This window comes from Microtus pennsylvanicus, chromosome 4 (assembly GCF_037038515.1).
Source record: "Microtus pennsylvanicus isolate mMicPen1 chromosome 4, mMicPen1.hap1, whole genome shotgun sequence".
In the NCBI taxonomy this organism is placed as follows: Eukaryota; Metazoa; Chordata; class Mammalia; order Rodentia; family Cricetidae; genus Microtus; species Microtus pennsylvanicus.
The window spans coordinates 74,526,416-74,539,312 of record NC_134582.1 but is presented as its reverse complement, the minus strand read 5'-3'; the positions used below and the strand labels follow the sequence as shown (position 1 = coordinate 74,539,312).

Sequence of the window (12,897 nt, the reverse complement as noted above, 5' to 3'; positions counted from 1 at the left end):
TGTGGGGCATACACATTTAATCCTGGTACTCAGGAGGCAGAGGCAGGTGGGTCTCTGTGAGTTGGAGGCCAGCCTGGTCTACAGAGCTGGTTCCAGGACAGCCCAAGTTAGACAAAGAAACCGTGTCTTGAAAACAAACAAACAAAAACTTAAACGATCAACATGAAGCCTGAAGATGTAGCTCAATGACAGACTGCTTGAGTGCCATCTTACTCGGGTCTCAACCCCAGGACAAGTGGCTGAGGAGCCTATTTAAGCAGACCTGGCTGTCAGGTTCTCCTAGCGTCCTTCAGTCTCTACCTATTACAAGGTATGGCGGGCATTCCCTGGGCTGCCCTTACCTATATAATCCAGCCATTTTGGTTACCCGGTCCTTTATTACTTCCTCCCCGGGCTCCTCACAAGGCTCAGCTCAGGGTCATGTTAACTCTGGACTCTGGTTTGTCTCTGCCTCTGGCTATGCTCTTCCTCATATCTATAATAAACCTCCTCCTCCATCATACTAGAAGTCATGTCTTTCCTTTTGTATTTCTTTAAAATTAATTCAGGACCTGGGTTTTTTTCCAGCTACACCCACACAAAATCTACTTGATTGAGGTATGACTTAATAAGAAAAACTTAAAACATCTGAGTGGGAAGAAAATCGCAGCTCGACGTAGACGTTTTGTTTTTCTTTCGCTTATGAAGTCCTTCCGCACTACAAAAAGACGTATATCCAGTTTGCACTACCGGAAGCTCCGCCAAGCTCCTCCCCTTCCCCTTAGAGTCACCTCTCAGAGTCTTCCAGGACTGGATGAGGCCGGCTGCCAGTCCTCAGGCTCCGCCCCTCCCGGGTCTTTTCCCCTACCTGGACTCTACCGGAGGGGAGGGATTTGGAGGCGGCTTCCGGTCTCGCGATGGGCTCCCATCCCGCGAGAAGGGAGGACGCCCGTCTATCCGGGTACGGTGGCCTAGGTGAGGGAGGGGGCGTGGCCGGAGCGGAGTCCCGAGAGTATGGGGGCGGGATCGCGCGCCCGGGGCTACGCAGGCGCGCAGGCGGCCGGCGGGGCGGGGCTGAGAGGGGAGGGGGCGGCGGTGTGGCGGCGGTGTCGTTAGCTTCGTGGCGCGGACGGTGCGTGGTGGCGCGGGCGGTGGTGGGAAAAGCACCTGGGGTGGCGTGCCTGGGGCCTGCACGACCCCGCCACCCTCGTGGGCCCGACCCCGGAGCCGGCGCTGGCTGGTTCCTCGCCGCACCTCCGGCCGGAGCCGGGAGCGCTCGCCGCCCGGGAGGCCGGGCTGTGCCCGTGTCGCCCGGGTGACGAGGGCCGCGCGGAGCCGCATCTTCCCCTCGAGGCGCCGCCTGGACGCGCGTCCCCGCCTCGGCCGCCCGCATTTCTCCACGGGCCGGGGTCTGAGGGGGCGCGCCTGCAAGGGCGAGGCGAGGCCCGGGTCTAGCGAAGCCCGCGCGGTGAGCGCTGCTCGGCTGCTGTCGAGCCGAGAGGGCGGTTCTGGTTTCCGGAGGCCGGTGTGCAAAGCCGGCGGTCCCCGGAGTTGTTTCTTGGGCTGGGAGGGTGGAAGATCTCCGAACTGGTTAGAAGAAGCTGAGTCCTGGCAGGTGGGCATGTCGGCGCGTGAGCAGCAGCAGATTTAACGTGAGGTCTGATTGCACAGAGGATTGTTGCTTTCCAGCCAATGGATCGAAGGCGTTCTGCCTACGGAGTTTAGGAAGTCTTTACCCGGTACTTAGGTAGTGCTGAGGATACTGTTTCTGCCCAAATGCTGCCCTCCAACTCACACCAGTGTTCATTTTACAGGCATAATGGTTATGAAAGCTGCTGTGGATGAGGATGATTCAGGGTGGGAGCTGAGTGTCCCTGAAAAGATGGAAAAAAGTAGCACGAGTTGGGTGGACATAACCCAGGATTTTGAAGATGCTTGTCGAGGTAAGTTTGAATTTTTTGACTATTGGTTTAAAGTCAGACAGGATAAAGTAAAATCATATTTGTGTTTTCTCAACTTTACCTTTTTTTTTTGAAAAAAAAAAACGAAACAACCCTGTGATTTTTGCCAAATCTGTGGTCGTTTTGTTTATTTTTGAGAGAGTCCTGTGGCCCAGGCTGACAAGGAAGTCTCTGCTGTGGAGGATGACCTTGAATTTCCCACTCATCCTGTACACATCTTAGGCTCAATTTTGTTGAGCTCTTTGCTCTCTGATTTTAAGTTTGGTTTAAAGCCTGTGTGTATTTGGTAAAACATTAGATACAGATGTCGAGGCATGTTTTAAAAAGGTCTTGGTTTATGTATTTGTATGTACATATGTATGAGGGTGCAAACACCTGTGTGCACATGGATGCCAGGATAAGGTATTGGATCCCCTGGAGATGCAGTTACAAGTCTTTTCTGGAATCCTGGCTTATGCTGGAATTCCAAACTCTCTGGTCCTTGTGATTGTTCTTAACTGCCGAGCCATCTTTCCAGCTCCAAGGCACTTTCCCCCTTCTAAATCCTGACTTTAACAGGTTAGATAATGGGCAGGTGTGGAAATGCACACTCAGTCCCAGCAATCCAGAGGCATGCAAGGCCAGCCTGGTCTGTACAGTAAGTTCCAGACCAGCCAGGGCCACACAGTGAGAGTGAAACCCTGTCTAACCAGAGAGAAGAGAAGAAAGATGCTGAAATGACCATAATGTCTGGCTGTAGGAGCTAAAGAATTGTTGCTTGTTGGAGGTGTGAAAATGATCCCATCCTATCACTCTTACGATCCTCAGCTGGCTTTCTGTTGGAGTAAAGTTCAGACTCTTTTTCCAGGGTTCCCCTGCTTCATGCTCAGGTTCCATTTTCTGCCTTTGCGCTATCCTTTCCCGTCACCCTCTTGTTGCTGAGCGCCAGGCTGCCTTGCCAGAGCTTGGTGAGTCTTGTTTACTCCATCTTAACTTTCATCAGACGCTCACATACTGAGCCACTTCTGTGCTGTTTGTTACCTTGCCTATGAAGAGCTCAGAAGGACAGCTGTAAGCCATTCAGCTAAGTGTATCTCAGCTGAATCACCATGTTTTACTTTCTTCAGTGTTTAATCTGTCAGAACCATAATTGTAGTTATTTGTTGCTTATTGTCATCCTTACCTACCATGAGGAATTTTGACAAGGGCAGCGATCATGTATAACTCTAGACTACAGAGCTGTGTATGGCATGTAGTAGCGCCTGTGTTAGGGAATAACTGGGTTTAGTGGACACACTTGTAGTCCAAGCTACTCTGATATTCTGGTCAGGAGGATCACTTGAAACCCAGAGGTTTCCTCGGAGAAACATAACTTCCTTCTATAACAAATAAGCACCCCTCCCAGCAGTGTCTAGAAGTAATTGTAAATATGAGCGTGTCTGTTGTTGAAGGGAGAGACTGAAGAATGAGAGGAAGGAACAAGCACCAGGGAAAGCTTGAATTTCAAGAGAAGGATGGGTTCAAGATCTTGGTAGTGAGGGAGGATGTAGGATATACTGGTGCTGGGGTAAGAAAAAGACAAACGAAAATCTGGTTAAGGTGAAGATAAAGGTAAAGTGGTGAGCTCAGATGTTAAGGAGTTCATTCCTGAACCCTCTGCTTTCTAGGGCCAGGTCTGTGGTAATAATAAGGTGTCTTTGAATGCTGCTTTGAAGGAGAGGCGTGAAGACTGGCACGGCACTAGCTATAAAGGAGGCCAGCTTAGCATAGCCATCCCATTATGGTTTGAACTGCATGTCCAGTTGAAGTGTGTCTCAGGTCGTGGAGGGACCTACGTGTGTGCTGCTGTATGTCTACCAGAAGGAAACCTGTGTGTATGTGGTAGTCTATGCTCAGAGGTCTGAGTGATCCCATGGCTCACGTGTGTCATTGGGTGCTGGTTTTGTTTTGTCTTTTAAAATAATTTGTATTAGAGGGCTGTTTTCATGAATCTAAGTAGGGAAGTTGTATCTTAAAGGAAAGGCCACATTTCTGACAGTGAAGATGAGGAAATTACCCTAGATTGAGGTAAACCATTTGAGCCTGAGTTCATTGAGAATTTGTTTTGGGATACCCAATAATTCTGCTTGGTTAGAGAACAACTTTTAGGTGAGACTCTTGAGTGCCGTTCTTTTCTTTTGTTGGTGTGAGATTGTTTTCTGGGCAGTGCGGAGGGTTTTGAGCCTGAGACTGAGAAAGTAGTCTCCTTGATGTGTTTTTAAATGTTTGCACTAATTTAACATTTAGCATTCAGAATAGCAAGTTACTTCATCACACTTTCATACATGCTTAGTTAACCTCACTACCTATCTCTCCTCCTTTCTTGTCTCTTCTGTTCTGTTGCCCCCCCACACCCCTCCTTTCTTTAATGCCTGCTTCTGCTCTTTTGTGGCTCCTTTTCTAGTTCATGACCTCCACGCACTTCCTCAGAAACACACATTAAAATTGGAAGCTGGGATCCCCATGTGAGACAATACATGTGGTATTTGTCTTTGACATCACTTAGGCTGCTTTAGAAGCACTGTTCAGTCCCTCCGTGGGGTTTGACTGGTTTCAAGTGATATAGGAAGGTTGGGTTTAGGACGATCTCTGGTTCATTTTAAAACTCAAGTTTGAAAACTGTCGTTTCACACACATATACACACACACATACACACACACACCCGTCTCTGCTGCCTTCTTGCTCCCTTCTCTGCTGGGATGCAATGCTAGGTGTGGAACACGCTGGGTGACCGCTCTACCACTCACCTTCATCTTCATCTTATGAACACCGTGTGGATTAGCAGTTTACTCAGTGTTTTGTACATTTAAGTAAATTTGAATCTTTAAATGTGATTTTAACATTGTTCCTCTCACAACAAAGACTAGATGATGACGTGGTCTTAAAATAACCAGAGAGGCAGCAGTTGTTTCTGTGAAAAAGTTTAGAACATGGTAAACTATATTAGTAATTTAAAAATGATTTTTAAATTTATAATTCTTATTGGAATATTAAGAGGGTTGTTGGCTTGTTAATTTTCAGTCTTTTTTTTTTCTTCTCTTCATCTACTTTATAATGTTCTTGAAAGCACCATTATAACTGAGTGGACTACAGTCCTTAAAGAATGCATCTTAGTAATCAAGTTGGTTTGCTCCTAGTCTTGAAACTTGAACCTGATTGTGGTATTATTACTCAGTAATTTTTCACTTTGTTTCTTTCAGAACTGAAGTTGGGAGAACTGCTTCATGATAAGCTGTGAGTGTCGTGTCCTTTGAAAGAGTGTAATACTTTAATCTTTTTTCTCACATAGACTAGTTCTTGAAGTCCAAGTAAAGTTATGCTTCAAAGCTGTTAAAATGAGTTATAAATACAATTTCCACTTGGGTGAGCTATCTTAAGTGGCTGACCTGGTTAAGACAGGAAACATGAGACTGTGGGATCCTTTTTATGAAGTTGAATATATTCAACATGGGATTTCTTGAAGAAAACTATCAAGTGTATGTCTAGTGTGGTAGATTTATTGATGACTAAATGCTGGTGCGGAAGAAAATCAAAGATCTCCAAGTGAAACAAAGAAAAGGAAGTACTGGCTTATTTATTTTTTCTGTTTATTCCCCCACTGTGGTAGAAACATGCTGTGACCAGGTTGCTTCGGGGTGAAGACTATAAAATCTTGAATTAGCAAGTAGATAAAATTAGACAGTTTTTGCTGGAGGAACAGGAAGAGACGTATTTTGCTCTTAAAACCTTAGCATGCAAAGACTCATGTAGAAAACTTTACAAATACCTGCTGGATCTAAGTTGCTTATGTCCGAAGTCAGCTTGAGAACAGAGTTTGAATATGCAGCAGCTTCTCTCAGGTGAGATAACTTGCTAATCCACATTGAGAGCTGTCTTAGTCAGGCTTTTTCTTGCTGTGAAAAGACATCATGACCATGGCAACTCCTAGAAGGAAACCATTTAATTGGGGCTGGCTTACAGTTTCAGAGGTTCAGTCCATTATCACGGTGGGGAGCATGGTGGTAGGCAGACATGGCGCTGGCTACATCTTGCCTTACAGGCGGCAGGAAGTCGACTGAGACATTGGGCAGTATCCTGAGCATAGGAAATCTTAAAGTTTGGTCCCACAGTGACACCCTTCCTCCAACAAGGCCATATCCACTCCAGCTAAGCCACACATCCTAATAGTGCCACTCCCTTTGAGATTATGGTGGCCAGTTTCATTAAAACCACCACAAGAATTTAGAATATATCTGCAGTTGCTTTTCCTTTATAGCTTGTAGATTATCAGAGAAGAGGTTTTATTTGCTTGTTTTATAGGTTTAGAACTTACATCTGATTTATTTTTCTTAAATTGTATAAACATACATTTGCATTTTTCCATGTGATGAGTGATGTTTCTCAACAGTGTTGACTGGTGTTTTCAGTAGTTTGATATTCCTTCTTTTTGGTAATTTCCATAGAATCTGTTCTAGATATCTAGAATGTGTTCTAGACATTTTTATTTATTCTTAGTTTATAGCATTCTTCAGTAGTTGATGAAGCCAAATTGTGCTGTATTGTTTTTGTTGACAAAATTCTCTTGCATTCTTGAGTGCTTTCCTTTTTAACTTCAGTACTCTTTGAAAAGGTACTATTCTGGTCAGTCCTTTTGGGCTTTGGTCAGCGGTCATCTAATGTGTGTGAGAGTGTTGTCTCTGCTGTACTATGAATAAATGCCAGAGCGCCTTAACCTGAACATCACATTAAGGTCATGGCAGGACGTTTGTCCCCATGGAGTTTATTTTGTTCTTTTAGAACTGGAAATTGAACACAGGCTTTTGCCTCTGAGTTACATCACTAGTCCTTAAAAGCTCTTTTTTATGTCTTCCTGTTGGGTTTAGTATATGTTTGTTGCTGATACAAACCCTCTATTGATTTTATTTAAGAGAAATTATTTAGAGTGATGAGGTGTTGCAAGGAGAGACTGCTTGTTGGTCCCAGCCACTTTTAGTTTTTTTTTTTTTAATGGACTGTGGATGTTCTTGGGGGTTTTTTTTTTTGTTTTTTGTTTGGTTTTTTTTTTTTTAAAAAAAAAAAGAGGGGCAGGTGGTGTGGGACCATGGTCTGTATTCTGTCAATTATATTTTAAATAAATGCTGATTGGTTAGTAGCCAGGCAGGAAGTATAGGCGGGACAATTAGACAGGAAGTAGAGGTGGGTCAAAGAGAACAGGAGAATTCTGGAAAGAGGAAAGCCCATTCCTCCACAGTCCTAGCCCATCCACAGAAGAAGCAAGATATGACTGCCTTGCTGAAAAAGGTACTGAGCCATGTGGCTAACATAGATAAGAATAATGGGCTAATTTAAGTTATAAGAGTTAATAAGAAGCCTGAGCTAATGGACCAATCAGTTTATAGTTAATGTAGACCTCTGTGTGATTTCTTTGGGACTTAACGACTGTGGAAACTGGGCAGGACAGAGAATGCCGACAACAAATGACGCCCACGTGGACAACTGCATCCACAGAAAGTCTGAGAGCTTGGGAAGTTACTTAGATAGAAAACAACAGAGTTAAACGTGACTTATTGTATTGATAGTAGCATTTTCTCAGATGGGCCCACAAGGTGCCAGATGAAAGCAAAGTTACAGAACAATCCCACACCAGCTTGGAATTATGATTAATAAAAGGGTTATTTATTTAAGGGGAAAACTTACAGATCACTGTCCTAGACAACAGCCCTCTGAGCGAACAGGAACAGAGTCTAGCAGCCAGAAGCAGACCCAGAAGCAAGAGAGTGAGAGCAGCGCTACCACTACTTTTTAAAGCAAAAGAGACCACACCCAAATGATCAGGTATCTAAAGGCTATTGGCTGAAGGAGCAGAATGAGCTCCCGCAGCAATGGGGTAGTTGTCAGTAGTTGTGCAAGTCAAGGTTTTAGTTAAGCCTCATCTTTTCCTCATCTTTTGAGGCATGCCTCAAATCTTTGTAATCAGTTTTCAATATATAGTTACTGTTTTCTGTGATTACCAATCAGAATTTCTGGATTGTTTTGCATTACATAAACATCAAAATTTTGAACTTTGAAAATTGATTAGGTATGAAGAAAATGGAGCTACAATTGGGGAGATGGCTCAGTTGATAAAGTGTTTGCCTTGTAAACATGAAGACCTTTGTTTAATCTCTAGAACCCTGTAAAATCCCTGCATGAGTTTGTAATCCTAGAAATGATAAGGCAGAGACAATGGAATCACTAGAGGATTGCTGGCCACTCGGCCAGCTTAATTGGTGAGCTCCAGGCCAAGGAGAGATGTGTCTAAAGGATGACCCCTGAGCCTGTCCTCCAACTTACAGACACCCACACATACAAAAAAGATAACATGGAAAATGAAAAACATTTCACATGATAACATTATTTTGAAATGAAAGGAAGTTATTTAAGTTAAGCCATCTGACAGGAGTAGATCTCTTTCTTCCGAAAGCTACTGGTTCATATTCTGTTGAGGGAAATGTAAAGATGCTTCTGTTCTTTCCTCCACAGAACATGTAAGATAGTTGTATGGTGAATGCATGAATTTTTGTGCTAAATGATGATTAATTGAAATGGAAATTTTAGCAAATTAAACAGTAATACAAAGAAATACATGGAATGCTGTAGTTTTCAAAATACCATGGTAATTTTTGTACCATTTTGGAAATCTGAGTTTAAAAACAGCTTGTGGGCTCATTTATTTGTAGATTTGGCCTTTTTGAAGCCATGTCTGCTATTGAAATGATGGATCCCAAGATGGATGCTGGTATGATTGGAAACCAAGTAAATCGGAAGGTTCTCAGTTTTGAACAAGCTATCAAGGTAGTTATTGTATTTTTGTATGTCTCTGGCTTTTAAAACATACTTTTTATGTTAAAATGTGCTCGTCCAGGCAGTGGTGGTGCATGCCTTTAATCCCACCACTTAAGGCAGAGGCAGGTGGGTCTTGTGAATTTGAGGCCAACCTGGTCTACAGAGCGAGTTCCAGGACAGCCAGAGCTACTCAGACAAATCCTGTCTTGAAAAATCAAACCAAAATAAAAAACATGCTTAATACTGAAATCATACAAACTGTTCACCTGTATTCTTTAAAGCCTCTCAGACACAAGATAAGCACTGCTCTAAAGCAGGCATGATGGTACTTTCCTATAGTTTCAGCCCTTGGGGAGGTAGAGGCAGGAGGATTGGGCGTTTAAGATTGTCCTCAGCTATATAGTGACTTCGAGATCCGTCTGGGCTTTGTTAAACTTTGTCTAAATATAAATATATATTAGTTACCAGTCTCAGTTAAAATCTAGAAGTTAATGACCTGAGGTTCTCATGAACTTGCTCTAGATTGTCCACTTGTGTATTCTTTGAATTAATTTTGAAGACATTTGAGTATATATTCAGGATGTTTGACTCAGATACATTTCATGTTGTAATATACTGAGATGCTGGGGTAGAGTTGCTGTGAGGTCCAAGTTACAGAATGAGGCAATATTTGAGAGAGAACACGAGAGAGAACAGGGGGGAGTAAATGAGATAAATAAACAAAACTAATTTTCAGCCAGTAGGTAGCATATGCCTGTCATCCCAACCTGGGCTGTGTAATTTTAAACGTGCTTTAGAAATACTTAATGATTTGGCCTCTCTTCCTCCTTCTGCCTTTCCTTCCTTCCTGGAGGCACAGTCTCATGTAGTTTCATTGGCATTGAGCTCCTGTTCCTCCTGACTTCACAAGTGCTGGGCTTATAGACCTGAGACACTATGTGTAGAGAGACTGGACTTTTTATTATAAGGACCTTTATTGTTTCAAATTAGACTTTGATTTTTCTTATTCAATATTCAAGATAAATTAATAAAGACTTTAAGATACATGGTTTCTTCAGTGGTGTGTTAAAGTTTGACAAAGTGCTTATATCTCACTGGGCGTGGTCAGTCAGTTCAGCTCTTGAGAGGTTGAGGCCGGAGGATCAGGAGTCCCAGGTCTTCCATGAGTATCATAGACAGAACAAGAAACAAAATTTTGTTTCTAAGAATAAAAAAATGAAGTTGGTGTCTTGGTTTTATCAGATATTAGTGTTTGGATTTTTTTTTAATAAATACCTAGTTTTAAAATATAAAATACAAGTGTACATAATAATTTTCTTAACTTTCTGTTTATATGCTCCCTCCTTTTTAGGATGGCACCATTAAAATTAAAGATCTCACCTTGCCTGAATTGATAGGAATAATGGATACCTGTTTTTGCTGTTTGGTAAGAATTAAAACAAGATTGTTGGTTAATTAAACTGTGGCTTACCTGAATCTTTGAATGTAAAGTGTGTGCACCATGTTGAATATGAAATAATGCACTGTCAGGCCTCAGAGAGTCAACACAAGATTCACAGACTAAGTTAGGCCATGGAAGCCATGTTTCATCTAACAGCTGGCACTGCTCTGGTCATGTGTGCTGTTAAGTGGGTGCTTTGTTTCGGTGAAGATAAAATTACAGCCATTATCCACAGTGCTCTCTTTTCAAGTTACCAGGGGAAATGTGTAATTGAGGTCCCATGAGATGAGTCCAGTTGAAGCAGAGAGAGGTGTGGACTGGCTTTGGGGATCTGCTTTGCTGCTGTCCTATGCCACAGACATACTCTAGGGATTTGTCTGTGCTGGGTGCATGTCTTCTGGCAGGGTGATCCAATTGTAGTTAGGTCCCGTGTTTTTGTAGCATCTGTTGATTTGTCTGTTAGGCAGTGTTGGTAATGGGATGTATCAGAAGCACATGCACATGAGTTGTTGACATGTACTGTTTCTCACCTACATCTTGCTTATTTCAACATTTTATTATGATGCCTGAGGCTGCATTGCTGAAGGGGTACAGCCAGAATTCTGTCTGTCTCGAAAAGATTTATTACCTTGTAGCAATACTATTCCTAAAGGAATATGGAAGCCCAGGGAGGATTGCTGGGAGTAGAAGTGCAAAGACACATACTGGTAACTAGTCAGTAGTTTCAGGGTGGTGTTTTAGGACAGAGGAAGTCTGAGAGCCCAGTAGGGACTAAGAAGGAGTAGACAAAGAAATCATACTGGTACGGGGTTGACCAGAATGTTCACAGGCAGAACAGAGTTGGCAGGGAGCCGAGAGTCAAGGCTGTGGCTAACTCCAGCAAGATGGAACAGTAAGCAGAGGGAGAATTGTTGTCAAAGTTGAGCGGCACCTGTATGAGATTCTTTGGGCTTTAATGAGGCATGGGTTTTCATCTGGAAAATCTTTTGCACAATCATTCTAAGTTCACACCCTAATCAAAACATTTCCCATCCATTTCTTACTGTGTCTTCTAGTAACATATGTTTTCAGTCACATAGTTCTTGGGTTTTAGGATAAACCTGGGGAAACTTAACTTACATGTGTTGACTTTGTTTACTTACATGTAGAAGGAGGAAAATAACCTCTTTTCTAAAAGGACTAGAGAAACATGAGATGAACTATATGAAAATATCTAGCATAATTTGGGGGAGATGGCAGTTAGTACTGACTATTGTTGGCGGTCCAGCCTGTAGATTATGGAGAAATAGTGTTGGATGTTTATCTTTATTGTGGAAAGATCCTTCTCGTTGGAGTAGCAAGCCCTATATGGGAGGCAAGGATGTTTTATTTTATAATCTAAAGGAGACAGTTCTGTTGTTGAGTTAGTGATGGATGGAGAAGCTTAAAACCTGGTCAGTTCTAAGACTGAATTCCCTAACCCATGCATTCTATTGATTGCAGTGTAGAATTGTTTGCTTTTCAATGCTATATAGTTTCTCTACTTTGATTAGACACTAAGGTGTCACAGATTGGAATATTAGGCTTAAGAATGCTTCTCATTGATGGCTAGGCACTTACAGTGCAGAGGGAGTACTATGGTTTGAAAATCGAAAATACAGACCCCTTAGAGCACTAGCTTCATGCGCAAAACAGTTTCATGTTCCAGAGCATTGGAGACCCAGTTTATGTAGGCTTCGTGAAATCTAGCCAGTGAAAGCTTATTCTCAGTCCTGTCTACTGTGACATTCTCTTTAATTGATTATCTTTTCAATCTTATAATTAATTGTTGGGATATGTGTCTAGGACTCTGGCTCAATTTAGACTTTGCAAACCCTGTGTAGCACTTGAAATGATTTATTCATTCATTCTTTCTCCTCAACAGATCACGTGGTTAGAAGGCCATTCCCTGGCACAGACAGTGTTTACGTGCCTTTACATTCATAATCCAGACTTCATAGAAGATCCTGCCATGAAAGCGTTTGCTCTGGGGATCTTGAAGATCTGTGACATTGCAAGGGAAAAAGTAAATAAAGCTGCTGTTTTTGAAGAGGTAAAGAAACCCAGAAATTCATTGGCTGTCTTACCTTGCTGTAGATGAGTGATTCTGTGACTCGTGTCTATGTCCACGTCTGTAACTAAGGAGTATTTATTAAAAAGCATTGCTGTTACCATGTGTGGCACATGTCTGCAATCCAGACACACAGAACACAGAGGCAGAGAAGAGTAATGAATTCAAGGCTAGCCTGGTCTGTACAGTAAGATCCTTTGGGGTGAACATTGCTGCCTGTGGTTGCACACACCTACATGTTCCAACTATCAGGGAAGCTAAGGCAAGGGGATCTCAAAGCCACTCTTGTGAATACTGATCGTGTGTCAGCTATGTAGTAGAGCTTTCAGCCTCCCGTGCTCCTAGTAGTCCTGTTCACCGAGTGTCCTGTGAACAGAGCAGTGTTCCCAATATCAAGACATTCAGACAAAAGAGTCACTGCCTTCTGGCCTTATAAAAATGTAGGCAGGATTTTTTCATCAGGACTGCCAGCTCCCCAATAAACAAGACAAGAGACTTACTAATTTTTAATGCTCGGCCAGTAGCTTAGGCTTACTATTACCTGACTCTTACAACTTAAATTAACCCATATTTTTTAATTTATATGCTTCTGTATGGCTCATGT

The 12,897-nt window shown here is 42.7% G+C and overlaps 1 protein-coding gene across 3 annotated transcripts in view; it reads left to right on the top strand.

Moving 5' to 3' along the window:
• Positions 1 to 1,046: 1,046 nt before the first annotated feature.
• The window catches only part of Naa35 (N-alpha-acetyltransferase 35, NatC auxiliary subunit), a 47,429-nt gene continuing 35,578 nt past the window's right edge, over positions 1,047 to 12,897 (top strand). Inside the window, exons 1-6 of one of the 3 annotated variants that reach the window (XM_075969418.1) lie at positions 1,047 to 1,111; positions 1,794 to 1,922; positions 5,160 to 5,193; positions 8,658 to 8,772; positions 10,115 to 10,189; positions 12,108 to 12,275. In XM_075969418.1, the coding sequence (XP_075825533.1) occupies positions 1,799 to 1,922; positions 5,160 to 5,193; positions 8,658 to 8,772; positions 10,115 to 10,189; positions 12,108 to 12,275 (516 nt within the window). In that variant the 5' untranslated portion in view covers positions 1,047 to 1,111; positions 1,794 to 1,798. Of the gene's footprint in view, positions 1,112 to 1,319; positions 1,448 to 1,793; positions 1,923 to 5,159; positions 5,194 to 8,657; positions 8,773 to 10,114; positions 10,190 to 12,107; positions 12,276 to 12,897 lie in introns of those variants that run through there. The other 2 variants (XM_075969419.1, XM_075969420.1) reach the window with 2 other exon arrangements.